At 42.7% G+C, this 12,846-nt stretch overlaps 1 protein-coding gene across 1 annotated transcript; it reads left to right on the forward strand.

The window, feature by feature from the left end:
- Positions 1–12,511, forward strand: LOC311106482 (transmembrane protein 151B-like; the record flags this gene model as incomplete). The annotated part of the gene is made up of 2 exons (XM_084148818.1): positions 1–90; positions 11,090–12,511. 2 exons carry the CDS (start codon positions 1–3, stop codon positions 12,509–12,511), a joined length of 1,512 nt encoding a protein of 503 aa, XP_084004944.1.
- Positions 12,512–12,846: the final 335 nt, after the last annotated feature.

Raw genomic sequence — 12,846 nt, forward strand, 5'->3', positions numbered from 1 at the left:
ATGTCCCCAGCATCGGCTGCAACGGCCAGTGAGAGCAGCACCACTACGGTTCCACAGGAGGACACAGAAGAGGAGAGCCCCCGCGAGGAGGTGAGAGAAGAGAAACGCTTTGTTTAGCCTATACCTTCAATTTTGCGCTTGCGGCTGTACGAGAGCTACTAGGCAAATCGTGCATTTGGCAAATGGTTCATATTCATATCATAGCTAAATCCCACGTAACCTGAGCACTAATCTGATTCTGAGATATCGGTTCAATTACCCACTTAAAATGAACGCATTATGCGCTGCATCTGCACCAATCTTGTTTTCAATACGGTGCTTAGGCTACCGTTTATCACTGTAAATTATAAATCGTATATGGTTTGGACCATATTATTAAATATGTTGTGCAGCTTGATTGTGCAAGTTTGTGTGTGTTTGCGCGTGAGCGTAGGTAAACTACGTGTGTGTGTGTGCTTGTTTTTCTCTTCCATCCAGCCACTTAAATGGTCATGTCGCAATAAAATGTTCCCTCTCCCGTGCGTATCAAAATGATTGACAGCCCCCTGTTTGAGGCGATATAATGACAGGCTACAGGCTACTCCTGTCATGGTCTTCCAAGGCAAGGGATTATGAAAGCCCTTTTAATGTTCATTTACACAACAATTTAACATTCATATTATTATTTATAATTGTTACAATCAGTCCCTCGTGTTTGCAGTGTAATTCTGAATAGGTTTACATTAGGAAACACTCAATTGTATACAAATGTTTAGCTGCTGTCTGGTTATTTTCCGAACTGCTTTGTATAGCCAGGGATTGGATGATGATTTAATAAAAGGGTTTGTTATCAGTATAGACAGGATGTGTCACTAACCATTTTAATGTGCTAGTATTCATTAGCTTACACTCAGTTCCTATTATCACACTTCTGAATTAAACCTAGGACTGAAGAATTGACATTTCCAATCAAGCAGTAGGTTTATGTCTTGAGATGTGCTAATGTTGAGTCAAACTTTTGTTTTACTCTACATTAGCCTACATTGGCCCAATTAGGACTTCTAACCATCAACGTGGAAGTTGGGCAAGCAATATCTATTCCATTAGCCCTTCTATTACACAATCGTTTTTTTTATGTAACACAGAGCCAGTCTTAACAATAGAGAAGTGTCATCTTGAAAGGAACTCAGTTGGAGGCACTAGATAGAACACACTAATAAACCATTGCTCGAAATCGTTGTTTTACAATATAGGCTATTGTAGCCTATAAAAATGTAGTGTGAATGAAAGCCTGTGAACCAAGATAAACCCTAAACGAATCAAATAGAAAGTGGGACACTGACGTATCGAACACCCTCACTTTGTACTTTATCAACACCATTTGTTGAACACACCTCTGGTGAAAATTTGATCACCTGAGAGTGTCATCATTGTGGCTGTTTGCAGCTCCTATACAGAATTCATCAGGGAGGTTTTTGTCTGTCATGCTTAATTGTGTAAATAGGCTACAAATCCGTGTTGGTCCATTTTTAGAATGATATTACATTATCTCATAATATCCATGAAGAAGGCATTATAACCACCCACACTGCATGTGAAAGAAAATCGTTTTGAATTTTTTATATCATTGGTTCATAATTCCAGCTGCCTCCACATTGATTATATTTAATTGCCTGGTGCATCTGTTTTCCTGAGCTTCACCATTTAAATATTAAAGATTCCCGCAGCTTTTTCAATCAGCTTTTCTCAAATTCATCTTAAAATATCAGAAGCAGTGACAGCAATATGCTTTCCTAATAAAAATACGAATTGCAAAAATCTCTGAAGCTGGAGACTCTTATCTCCCTCACTAACTTTAAGCATCAGTTGTCAGAGCACCTTACCGATCACTGCACCTGTACACAGCCCATCTGAAATTAGCCCACCCAACTACCTCATCCCTATATTGTTATTTATTTTGCTCTTTTGCACCCCAGTATCTCTATTTGCACATAATCTCTTGCACATCTAGCATTCCAGTGTTAATACTATTGTAATTATTTTGCACTATAGCCTATTTATTGCCTTACCTCCATAACTTGCTACATTTGCACACACTGTATATATATTTTCTGTTGTATTTTTTACTTTGTTTTTTACCCCATATGTAACTCTGTGTTGTTTTTATCGCACTGCTTTGCTTTATCTTGGCCAGGTCGCAGTTGTAAATGAGAACTTGTTCTCAACTGGCTTACCTGGTTAAATAAAGGTGAAATAAAAATAAATAAATAAAATTCATCAAGTTACTTTTAGAATAGACTCAGCAATGGCTGTACTTGCTATTCTGCTTTCCTCTAAGGTTTCCCAAACCCTTTTAAAAACTGTGTTGTTGAGGCAAGTGGTCATGGAGAATATACAATGTATTGATTTTTGCAATGCATGATATACATCAGACCAAAATAGATAATCAAACGCATAAGTCTTGCCTCAGGCACCAAGAGATGCTCAGAGCTTGAACATACACTACATGACCAAGAGTATGTGGACACCTGCTCGTCAAAAATCTCATTCCAAAATCATGGGCTTTAGTATGGAGTTGGTCCACCCTTTGCTGTTATAACAGCCTCCACTCTTCTGGGAAGGCTTTCCACTAGATGTTGGAACATTGCTGCGGGGACTTTCTTCCATTCAGCCACAAGAGTCAGCCACAAGAGTCACTCACCACCTTCCGGAGACATTTGAAACCCCACCTCTTTAAGGAATACCTGGGATAGGATAAAGTAATCCTTCTACCCCCCCCCCCCCCCCCCCTTACCCCAACCCCCCAAAAATAAAGAAATAATTAAAAAATTAAAAATAAAAAAAAATAAAAAAAATAATTGTGAAGTGGTGATCCCACTGGCTATAAGGTGAATGCACCTATTTGTAAGTCGCTCTGGATAAGAGCGTCTGCTAAATGACGTAAATGGAAATGGAAATGTAAAGAGCATTAGTGAGGTTGGGCACTGATGTTGGGTGAGTAGGCTTGGCTCGCAGTCGGCGTTCCAATTCATCCCAAAGGTGTTCGATGGGGTTGAGGTCAGGGCTCTGTGCAGGCCAGTCAAGTTCTTCCACACCTATCTCGACAAACCATATCTGTATGGACCTCGATTTGTGCACGGGGGCATTGTCATGCTGAAACAGGAAAGGGCCTTCCCCAAACTGTTGCCACAAAGTTGGAAGCACAGAATCGTCTACAATGTCATTGTATGCTGTAGCGTTAAGATTTCCCTTCACTGGAAACAAGGGGCCTAGCCCGAACCATGACAAACAGCCCTAGACCTTTATTCCTCCTCCACTAAACTGGCACTATGCATTCGGGCTGGTAGCGTTCTCCTGGCATCCGTCAAACCCATATTCGTCCGTCGGACTGCCAGGTGGTGAAGCTTGATTCATCACTCCAGAGAACGCGTTTCCACTGCTCCAGAGTCCAATGGCCGCAAGCTTTACACCACTCCAGCCGACGCTTGGCATTGCATATGGTGATCTTAGGCTTGTGTGCGGCTGCTCGGCCATGGAAACCCATTTCATGAAGCTCCCGATGAACAGTTCTTGTGCTGAAGTTGCTTCCAGAGGCAGTTTGGAACTCAGTATTGAGTGTTGCAAATTAAAAGTCTTACTCAAAAGAAATGTAGTATAATATCCACTGTGTTCTAATATATTTATGGACCCTTCAAAGCTGAGATTAGATAAATATTAGATGAGTAGGCCTAGGGACACCACACCCACTACAATCAATTATTATCTCATGCCATGCTGCTTTACTGCATATTATTTTATTGTAATTTCAGAAAGAGGGCACAACAGCTCCATGCAACAGGGGCTGGAAAGTGTGTCATGTTCAATTGATTACGGTTCTTTCCGCTGCCAGTGAATAACTAATATTCCAATGCGGTATCGTTATCAGCAGAAGGGGGAAATTCAGTGATAAGCCCTCTGCCCTGTGGGGCATTTTGTTGACAGGGGACTTGGGGACCATGTCATGTGACAAGGTAGAGGGAGGATAATTATGGAGTGCTGTCAGGTTAGAGCACGGCATCCTCATGAGCTTTTCTGCTCACAACATTTTAGGGGAGGACTGTGTTGTAAAAACCTAGAATACAGTTTGGTGAAACCTGTATTTAAATCCCCCCAAATGTTGTCTATACAGTATTATCCTGTAATAGCCTATAACATGCAATATAACCATGGAAATAATTATATAAAGTTAACACAATGCCTCCTCTTCCTAGCTGTTTGCAGTGTGCTGCCCTCCTTGTGTATGCTACTGTTCAATTCGGGTCCTACTAATCACCCCAAACAAGCACAAACAACCCCAAAGACCCCCAAACAACCCCAAACAGGTATCCCAAACAACCCCAAACAGGTACCCCAAACAACTTCAAACAGGTACCCCCAAACAGGTACCCCAAACAAGTACCCACAAACAACCACAAACAGGTACCCCAACCAACCTTAAACAATCCCCAAACAACCACACGCAACCCCAAACAGGTACCCCAGACAACCACAAACAGGTACCCCAGACAACCACAAACAGGTACCCCAGACAACCACAAACAGGTACCCCAAACAACCACAAACAACCCCAAACAAGTATCCCAAACAACCCCAAACAGGTACCCCAAACAAGTACCCCAAACAGGTACAACCTTAAATAACCCCCAAACCACGACAAACAACCCCAAACAGCGAGAACCATCCAGCCGCCTGGTCTGCAAACCTCAAAGCGCAACCACAAACAACCCCAAACAGGTACCCCAAACAACCCCACAAACAACCCCAAACAGGTGCCACAAACAACACCAAACAGGTACTCCAAACAAACCGAAAGTACGCCAAACAGGTACCCCAAACAACCTTAAACAACCCCCAAGCAACCACAAGCAACCCCAAACAGGTACCCCAAACAACCCCAAACAGGTACCCCAAACAACTACAAACAGGTATCCCAAACAACCACAAAGAAGCACAAACAACTCGAAACAGGTACCCCAAACAGGTACCCCAAACAACCCAAAACAGGTACACCAAACAAGCACAAACAACCCCAAACAGGTAACCCAAACAACCACAAACAACCTCAAACAGGTACCCCAAACAACCTTAAACAACCCCCAAACAACCACAAGCAAACCCAAACAGGTACTCCAAACAAACCCAAACAGTGAGAAACATCCAGCCGCCTGGTCTGCAAACCTCAAAGCGCAATGACAAAAAAAAAAAAACAGGTACCCCAAACAGGTACCCCAAACAGGTACCCAAACAGGCCCAAAGAAGCTCAAACAACCCAAAACAGGTACCGCAAACAACCCCAAACAGGTACCCTAAACAAACCCAAACAACAAGAAGCATAAAGCTGCAGATTATGCATGCTGATGCCGCCTGGTCTGCAAACCTCAAAGCGCAACCACAAACAACAGGAACCCCAAACAAGCACAAACAACCCCAAACAACCCCAAACAAGCACAAACAACCCCAAACAGGTAACCCAAACAACCCCAAGCAGATACCCAAAACAAGCACAAACAAGCACAAACAACCCCAAACAAGCACAAACAACCCCAAACAGGTAACCCAAACAACCCCAAGCAGATACCCAAAACAAGCACAAACAAGCACAAACAACCCCAAACAGGTACCCTAAATAACCCCAAACAGGCAACCCAAACAAGCACAAACAACCCCAAACAGGTAACCCAAACAACTACAAACAACCCCAAACAGGTACCCCAAACAACCACAACAACCCCAAAGAGGGACCCTAAACAACACCAAACAACCCCAAACAGGTACCCCAAACAATCCCAAACAATGAGAAGCATCCAGCTTCAGATGCCGCCTGGTGCACACTAGCTCTGGCCCATGACATAGCTAGTAGCTCTGGTCCGCACTAGCTCTGGTCTATTATCAGCAGAAAAAAAATATCACTAAAAACAGAGATACTGTAAAAACATTTGCGTGGAGAAAAGCACGACGAATGGATGGCTTTCTCATAGAATTCTATTTAGCATTTTCGGACAAAGTAGCGCCCCTATTTACACAAATGACAAAAACATGGCACTCAATTCAGTACTTCCTAGTTCCATGTATCAAACAGTTATTTCAGTTATATTAAAAGGGACATCTGGAGAGTTCCCTACTGATTATAGACCTTTAATAAACTGGGACAATAAAATAATAACAAATCTTATAAGCAATAGAATGGCAAAAGTCTTACCAGACTTGATACATATCAATCAAACAGGGTTTATTAAAATAGACACTTACAAACAAATACAAGAACATGTTTCAGTTTAATACAATATGCAAAGAAACAAGATATAGATTTATCAATAATGGATGTTGATGCCGAAAAGGCTTTTGGCGGTCTTGAATGGCCTTTTCTATTCAAAACTTTGGAAGCTTTCAACTTTCCAGCTGAAATAATACATTTAATAAAAATATGATACAAATGTCCTAAAGCAAAAATATACACAAATAATACATTATCTGATGAAATTGCTTTAGAAAGCAGCACAAGACAGGGATGTCCCCTCTCCCCCCTCCTGTTTGCACTGGCAATTGAACCGCTTGCAGAAAGAACTGGACCCAGTATCAGTATTGGTAAACATGAATATAAACTAAACTTATTTGCAGATGATCTCCTGATATACCTGACCAATATTGAAAACTCAATGCCCCCTTTGTATATTTTCTGAATACTCCGAAATCTCAGGATATAAAATTAACGTGGAAAAAAAACAAAATAATGGTAAAAGGAAAAATAAAAAGAATAACTCATGATCTACATCAATCCTTTAAGTGGACCACAAAAAATATTAAATACTTACACTACCGATCAAAAGTTTTAGAACACCTACTCATTCAAGGGTTTTTCTTTATTTTGACTATTTTCTACATTGTAGAATAATAGTGAAGACATCAAAACCCATTAAATAACACATATGGAATCATGTAGTAACCAGAAAAGTGTTCAACAAATCAAAATATGTTTTATATTTGAGATTCTTCAAATAGCCACCCTTTGCCTTGACAGCTTTGCACACTCTTGGCATTCTCTCAACCAGCTTCACCTGGAATGCCTTTCCAACAGTCTTGAAGGAGTTCCCACACATGCTGAGCACTTGTTGGCTGCTTTTCCTTCACTCTGCGGTCCGACTCATCCCAAACCATCTCAATTTGGTTGAGGTCGGGGGATTGTGGAGGCAAGGTCATCTGATGCAGCACCTCATCACTCTCCTCTTTGTCAAATAGCCCTTACACAGCCTGGAGGTGTGTTGGGTCATTGTCCTGTTGAAAAAAAAAATGGTAGTCCCACTAAGCCCAAACCAGATGGGATGGCATATCGCTGCAGAATGCTGTGGTAGACATGCTGGTTAAGTGTGCCTTGAATTCTAAATAAATCACAGAGTGTCACCAGCAAAGAACCCCCACACCACAACACCTCCTCCTTCATGCTTTATGGTGGGAAATACACATGCGGTTTTTGCGACTGCACTTGAAGAAACGTTCAAAGTTCTTGAAATGACTGACATTCATGTCTTAGAGTAATGATGGACTGTCATTTCTCTTTGCTTATTTGAGCTGTTCTTGCCATAATATGGACTTAGTCTTTTACCAAATAGGGCTATCTTCTGTATATCTTCGGTAATACCAATTACCCCACCAAAGACATTCTTTAAAAAATATACCCGGTCATAGAATAAAAAATAAAGTTTTACATCTTCCTAAGTGTGAGGGTGGTTTTAACCTTCCAGACATGGAATTGTATCAACTCTCTACCCAAGGCTTTTACTTGTGACATATAGTTAAATGCACTAAAGGGGAACAATCAGTACATATTGAAGATGCTCATGCTCATCCCCAGAATATTTGTATGTGTCTATTTTCAAAGGATAAAGCTAAGAACATTATCAACTTCATAGTTAAGAACACTATAACAATATGGAAGAAAATGAAACTTATTCTACAAGAACCAATATCACTCCCTAAAAACACAACCCTATGGAACAATCCTTGGATAGCTTTTCAGAATTCACAGATAAATTGGTCCATGGGGAAAACTAAAGGCGTAGATACCGTAAATGACTTGGTAACAGGAAATATATTTATTTCCATGACAGAATTAAACATATATTTTGGACTGACAGTGAGGGAAAAAAAGTATTTGATCCCCTGCTGATTTTATAAGTTTGCCCACTGACAAAGAAATTATCAGTCTATAATTTTAATGGTAGTTTTATTTGAACAGTGAGAGACAGAATAAAAACAAAAAAATCCAGAAAAAAGCATGTCAGAAAATGTTATAAATTGATTTGCATTTTAATGAGGGAAATAAGTATTTGACGCCCTCTCAATCAGAAAGATTTCTGGCTCCCAGGTGTCTTTTATACAGGTAACGAGCTGAGATTAGGAGCACACTCTTAAAGGGAGTGCTCCTAATCTCAGTTTGTTACCTGTATAAAAGACACCTGTCCACAGAAGCAATTAATCAATCAAATTCCAAACTCTACACCATGGCCAAGACCAAAGAGCTCTCCAGGATGTCAGGGACAAGACTGTAGACGTACACAAGGCTGGAATGGGCTACAAGACCATCGCCAAGCAGCTTGGTGAGAAGGTGACAACAGTTGGTGCGATTATTCGCAAATGGAAGAAACACAAAATAACTGTCAATCTCCCTCGGCCTGGGGCTCCATGCAAGATCTCACCTCGTGGAGTTGCATTGATCATGAGTTCGGTGAGGAATCAGTCCAGAACTACACGGGAGGATCTTGTCAATGATCTCAAGGCAGCTGGGACCATAGTCACCAAGAAAACAATTGGTAACACACTACGCCGTGAAGGACTGAAATCCTGCAGCGCCTGCAAGGTCCCCCTGCTCAAGAAAGCACATACATGCCCGTCTGAAGTTTGCCAATGAACATCTGAATGATTCAGAGGAGAACTGGGTGAAAGTGTTGTGGTCAGATGAGACCAAAATCGAGCACTTTGGCATCAATTCAACTCGCCATGTTTGGAGAAGGAGGAATGCTGCCTATGACCCCAAGAACATCATCCCCACCATCAAACATGGAGGTGGAAACATTATGCTTTGGGGGTGTGTTTCTGCTAAGGGGACAGGACAACTTCACCGCATCAAAGGGACGATGGACGGGGCCATGTACCGTCAAATCTTGGGTGAGAACCTCCTTCCCTCAGCCAGGGCATTGAAAATGGGTCGTGGATGGGTATTCCAGCATGACAATGACCCAAAACACATGGCCAAGGCAACAAAGGAGTGGCTCAAGAAGTAAGCACATTAAGGTCCTGGAGTGGCCTAGCCAGTCTCCAGACCTTAATCCCATAGAAAATCTGTGGAGGGAGCTGAAGGTTTGAGTTGCCAAACATCAGCCTCGAAACCTTAATGACTTGGAGAAGATCTGCAAAGAGGAGTGGGACAAAATCCCTCCTGAGATGTGTGCAAACCTGGTGGCCAACTACAAGAAACGTCTGACCTCTGTGATTGCCAACAAGGGTTTTGCCACCAAGTACTAAGTCATGTTTTGCAGAGGGGTCAAATGCTTATTTCCCTCATTAAAAAGCAAATCAATTTATAACATTTTTGACATGCGTTCTTCTGGATTATTTTGTTGTTATTCTGTCTCTCACTGTTCAAATAAACCTACCATTAAAATGATAGACTGATCATTTCTTTGTCAGTGGGAAAACATACAAAATCAGCAGGCGATCAAATACTTTTTCCCCTCACTGTAGATATTTTCAAATATCACAACATTTTGATTTAAAATCTTTTGGACATCAGAGCAACCTTGAGGGAATCTTATTTGAGTCAGAAAAGGATGTTCACATGATAGGTAAGATATACCAAATCTTGCAGAGAGCATATCCAACCTATCCAATCTCTTAGAAAAAATATAAATGATTGGAACCAAGACCTAAAAAAAACTGATGTTGGCACAAGATGGAGGGAATGTTGGAGCATAACTAATGAAATTACAGTTAACGAAAATATAAACGTAATCCAGTATAAACTAATGTATAGAATGTATTTATTATACAAGAAACAAAATTCACAAATTCTACAGCACAACGGCAGAGTCATATCTTAAGTGTAAAACTAACAATGACTCAATAATCCATGCTTTCTGGGAATGCTATAAAGTTCAAAAGCTATGGGCGGAGCTAAAAAGTTGGCTGTCAGAAGTATTACAATGTAAATGTACTTTTAATCTGTCTGTCTGCATATTTCAAGACATGGCATATGGGGGTATAGTGAGATACCCAATGGGCTGATTCTCTTCTCATCACTCATCTTGAAAATATGTATACAAAAAAGTTGGAAATCAATCCGCCATCATTAACACAATGTAAAAATCAAATGATTTATTATAAAAAATATTGAAATAACATGGGCAACCGAGAAAAACGAATTGGTACAATTTAAGGCCATGTGGCAAACAATAATGCAGGCACTAGGGAAGGGGGTGTGAGCATGCGGATCTGGGCAGATGAGATGTTTGTGTGTGTATGTTTGTATCTGGTGTGGAAAAAATATATAAAAAATTTAATATTATAAATAAATAAAAAGAAATGGAAACAAAAAGATTCTCGTGAAGAGGTTGATCATGTGAAAGTTCAGATAAAGTCTGAGCTGTTCATAACAAGCAAAGACATGAGCAAGCAGCTCTTTTCTCATGCATAAGAAATGTCAAAGCACTTAGAACGCTGAATATTTCTCTAAATATATGTGTTGCAAAGAGTAGTTGCTTTTGGCTCAAAAGTTTCTATAGAGTTATTTCAAAGATAGCTATTGCTTCAAATATCCATCAATTCATCCTTCTCATCGTGCATTTGATCACTGTACTGTCATCAATTTATAACATTTTTGACATGCGTTTTTCTGGATTTTTTTGTTGTTATTCTGTCTCTCACTGTTCAAATAAACCTACCATTAAAATTATAGAATTATCATTTCTTTGTCAGTGGGCAAACGTACAAAATCAGCAGGGGATCAAATACTTTTTTCCTTCACTGTATGTTTTCCCAGACTCATTGGTATTTTCTCTCTCCGTTTCCTTCTGTGCAGCAGCGGCCCCTGAAGCGGTCCCTCAGTAAGTCCCTGTGCAGGGAGAGCCACTGGAAATGCCTGCTCCTGTCCCTGCTCATGTACGGCTGCGTGGGGGCCATGACATGGTGCCACGTGACCAGGGTGACGCGCCTTTCCTTCGACAGTGCCTACAAGGTCAAGTCAATGATGTACCACGAAAGCCCCTGCTCCAATGGCTACATCTACATCCCTGTGGCCTTCATGGTCATGCTGTACGTGGTCTACCTGGTGGAGTGCTGGCACTGCCACACCCACAACGCACTGCTGTACAAGGTGGACGTGGAGAGTGTGGGCGAGCGCATCGGGCACATGCAGCAGGCCACACCCTGCATCTGGTGGAAGGCCATCAGCTACCACTACGTGCGGCGCACGCGGCAGGTGACGCGCTACCGTAACGGCGACGCCTACACCACCATGCAAGTGTATCACCAGCGTGTCAACACACACGTGGCCGAGGCCGAGTTTGACTACGGCAACTGCGGCGTGAAGGACATCTCCAAGCAGCTGCAGGGCCTGGACAGCTTCCCCGTCACCAAGCTGAGGTTCACCAAGTGCTTTAGCTTCGCCAACGTGGAGTCGGAGAACTCCTACCTAACCCAGCGGGCCCGCTTCTTCACCGAGAACGAGGGCCTGGACGACTACATGGAGGCCCGTGAAGGCATGCACCTGAAGAATGTAGACTTTAAGGAGTACATGATTGCCTTATCAGACCCAAACCACCTGCCCTGGTACGTGTCCAACTACGTGTTCTGGGCGGCTGCCGCATTCACCTTCTCCTGGCCACTGCGCATGCTGACTGAGTACCGCACAGCCTACGTCCACTACCACGTGGAGAAGCTGTTCGGCTTCAACTATGTCCCTGTCACGCCGTCCGAGGAGCGACCGTACTGCCGCCACATCCCTCGGGTCAACACCATTGACAGCACCGAGCTGGAGTGGCACATCCGCTCCAACCAGCAGCTGGTGCCCAGCTATTCCGAGGCTGTGCTCATGGACCTGGCTCAGCTCTCGTCAGGTGGCGGCGGCTATGGTAGCTACCGGCAGAACTGCGAGCGCTGCCACCGCACCATCAGCAGCTCATCCATCTTCTCACGCAGCACTCTGAGCATCTGCAACGGGACTAGCCCGCGCATCCCCTTCAGCACCAGTCGCTTCTCACTGTCGCGGCTGTACGGCTCGCGGCGCAGCTGCTTGTGGCGGAGCAGCGGGAGCCTCAACGAGACGTCGTGCCCCACCGAGAGCACGCGCTGCCTGACGCCGTCGGGCCAGCCGACTAGCGAGGAGAACCCGCCGGACTACCAGGACGCACTCTACTTCCCCGTGCTCATTGTGCACCGCAACGAGGGCTGCCTGAACCATTCACTGCACATGAACGGATCCTGCGTGGAGACCACCCTATGACCCAGTGATGGGCCTCCCACTCCCACCTTCCCATGTAGCCCAGCCCATCTCAAATGAGATGTCCTCCAGTGATATGTTCATTGTAGTAAGTAATAGACAATGTAACTATCTCAAAGTGTGTTTGAAAAAACTACATTCACAAGCATGATCAGTCTGAGACAAATGGATTTAGTGTTCTGAGAATGATGTTTGGAAGAACACACCACCACCATTCTGGACCAATCACAATGCTCTGTTCATATCAGTTTGAGTTTCTGTAACCAAAGTGTCATGTTAGCTTCCACATTATCTATAAATAGAGAAGATGAATAAGCAAGGTACACTATATATGTATA

This window comes from Coregonus lavaretus (assembly GCF_964263955.1).
Source record: "Coregonus lavaretus genome assembly, chromosome: 31".
In the NCBI taxonomy this organism is placed as follows: domain Eukaryota; kingdom Metazoa; phylum Chordata; class Actinopteri; order Salmoniformes; family Salmonidae; genus Coregonus; species Coregonus lavaretus.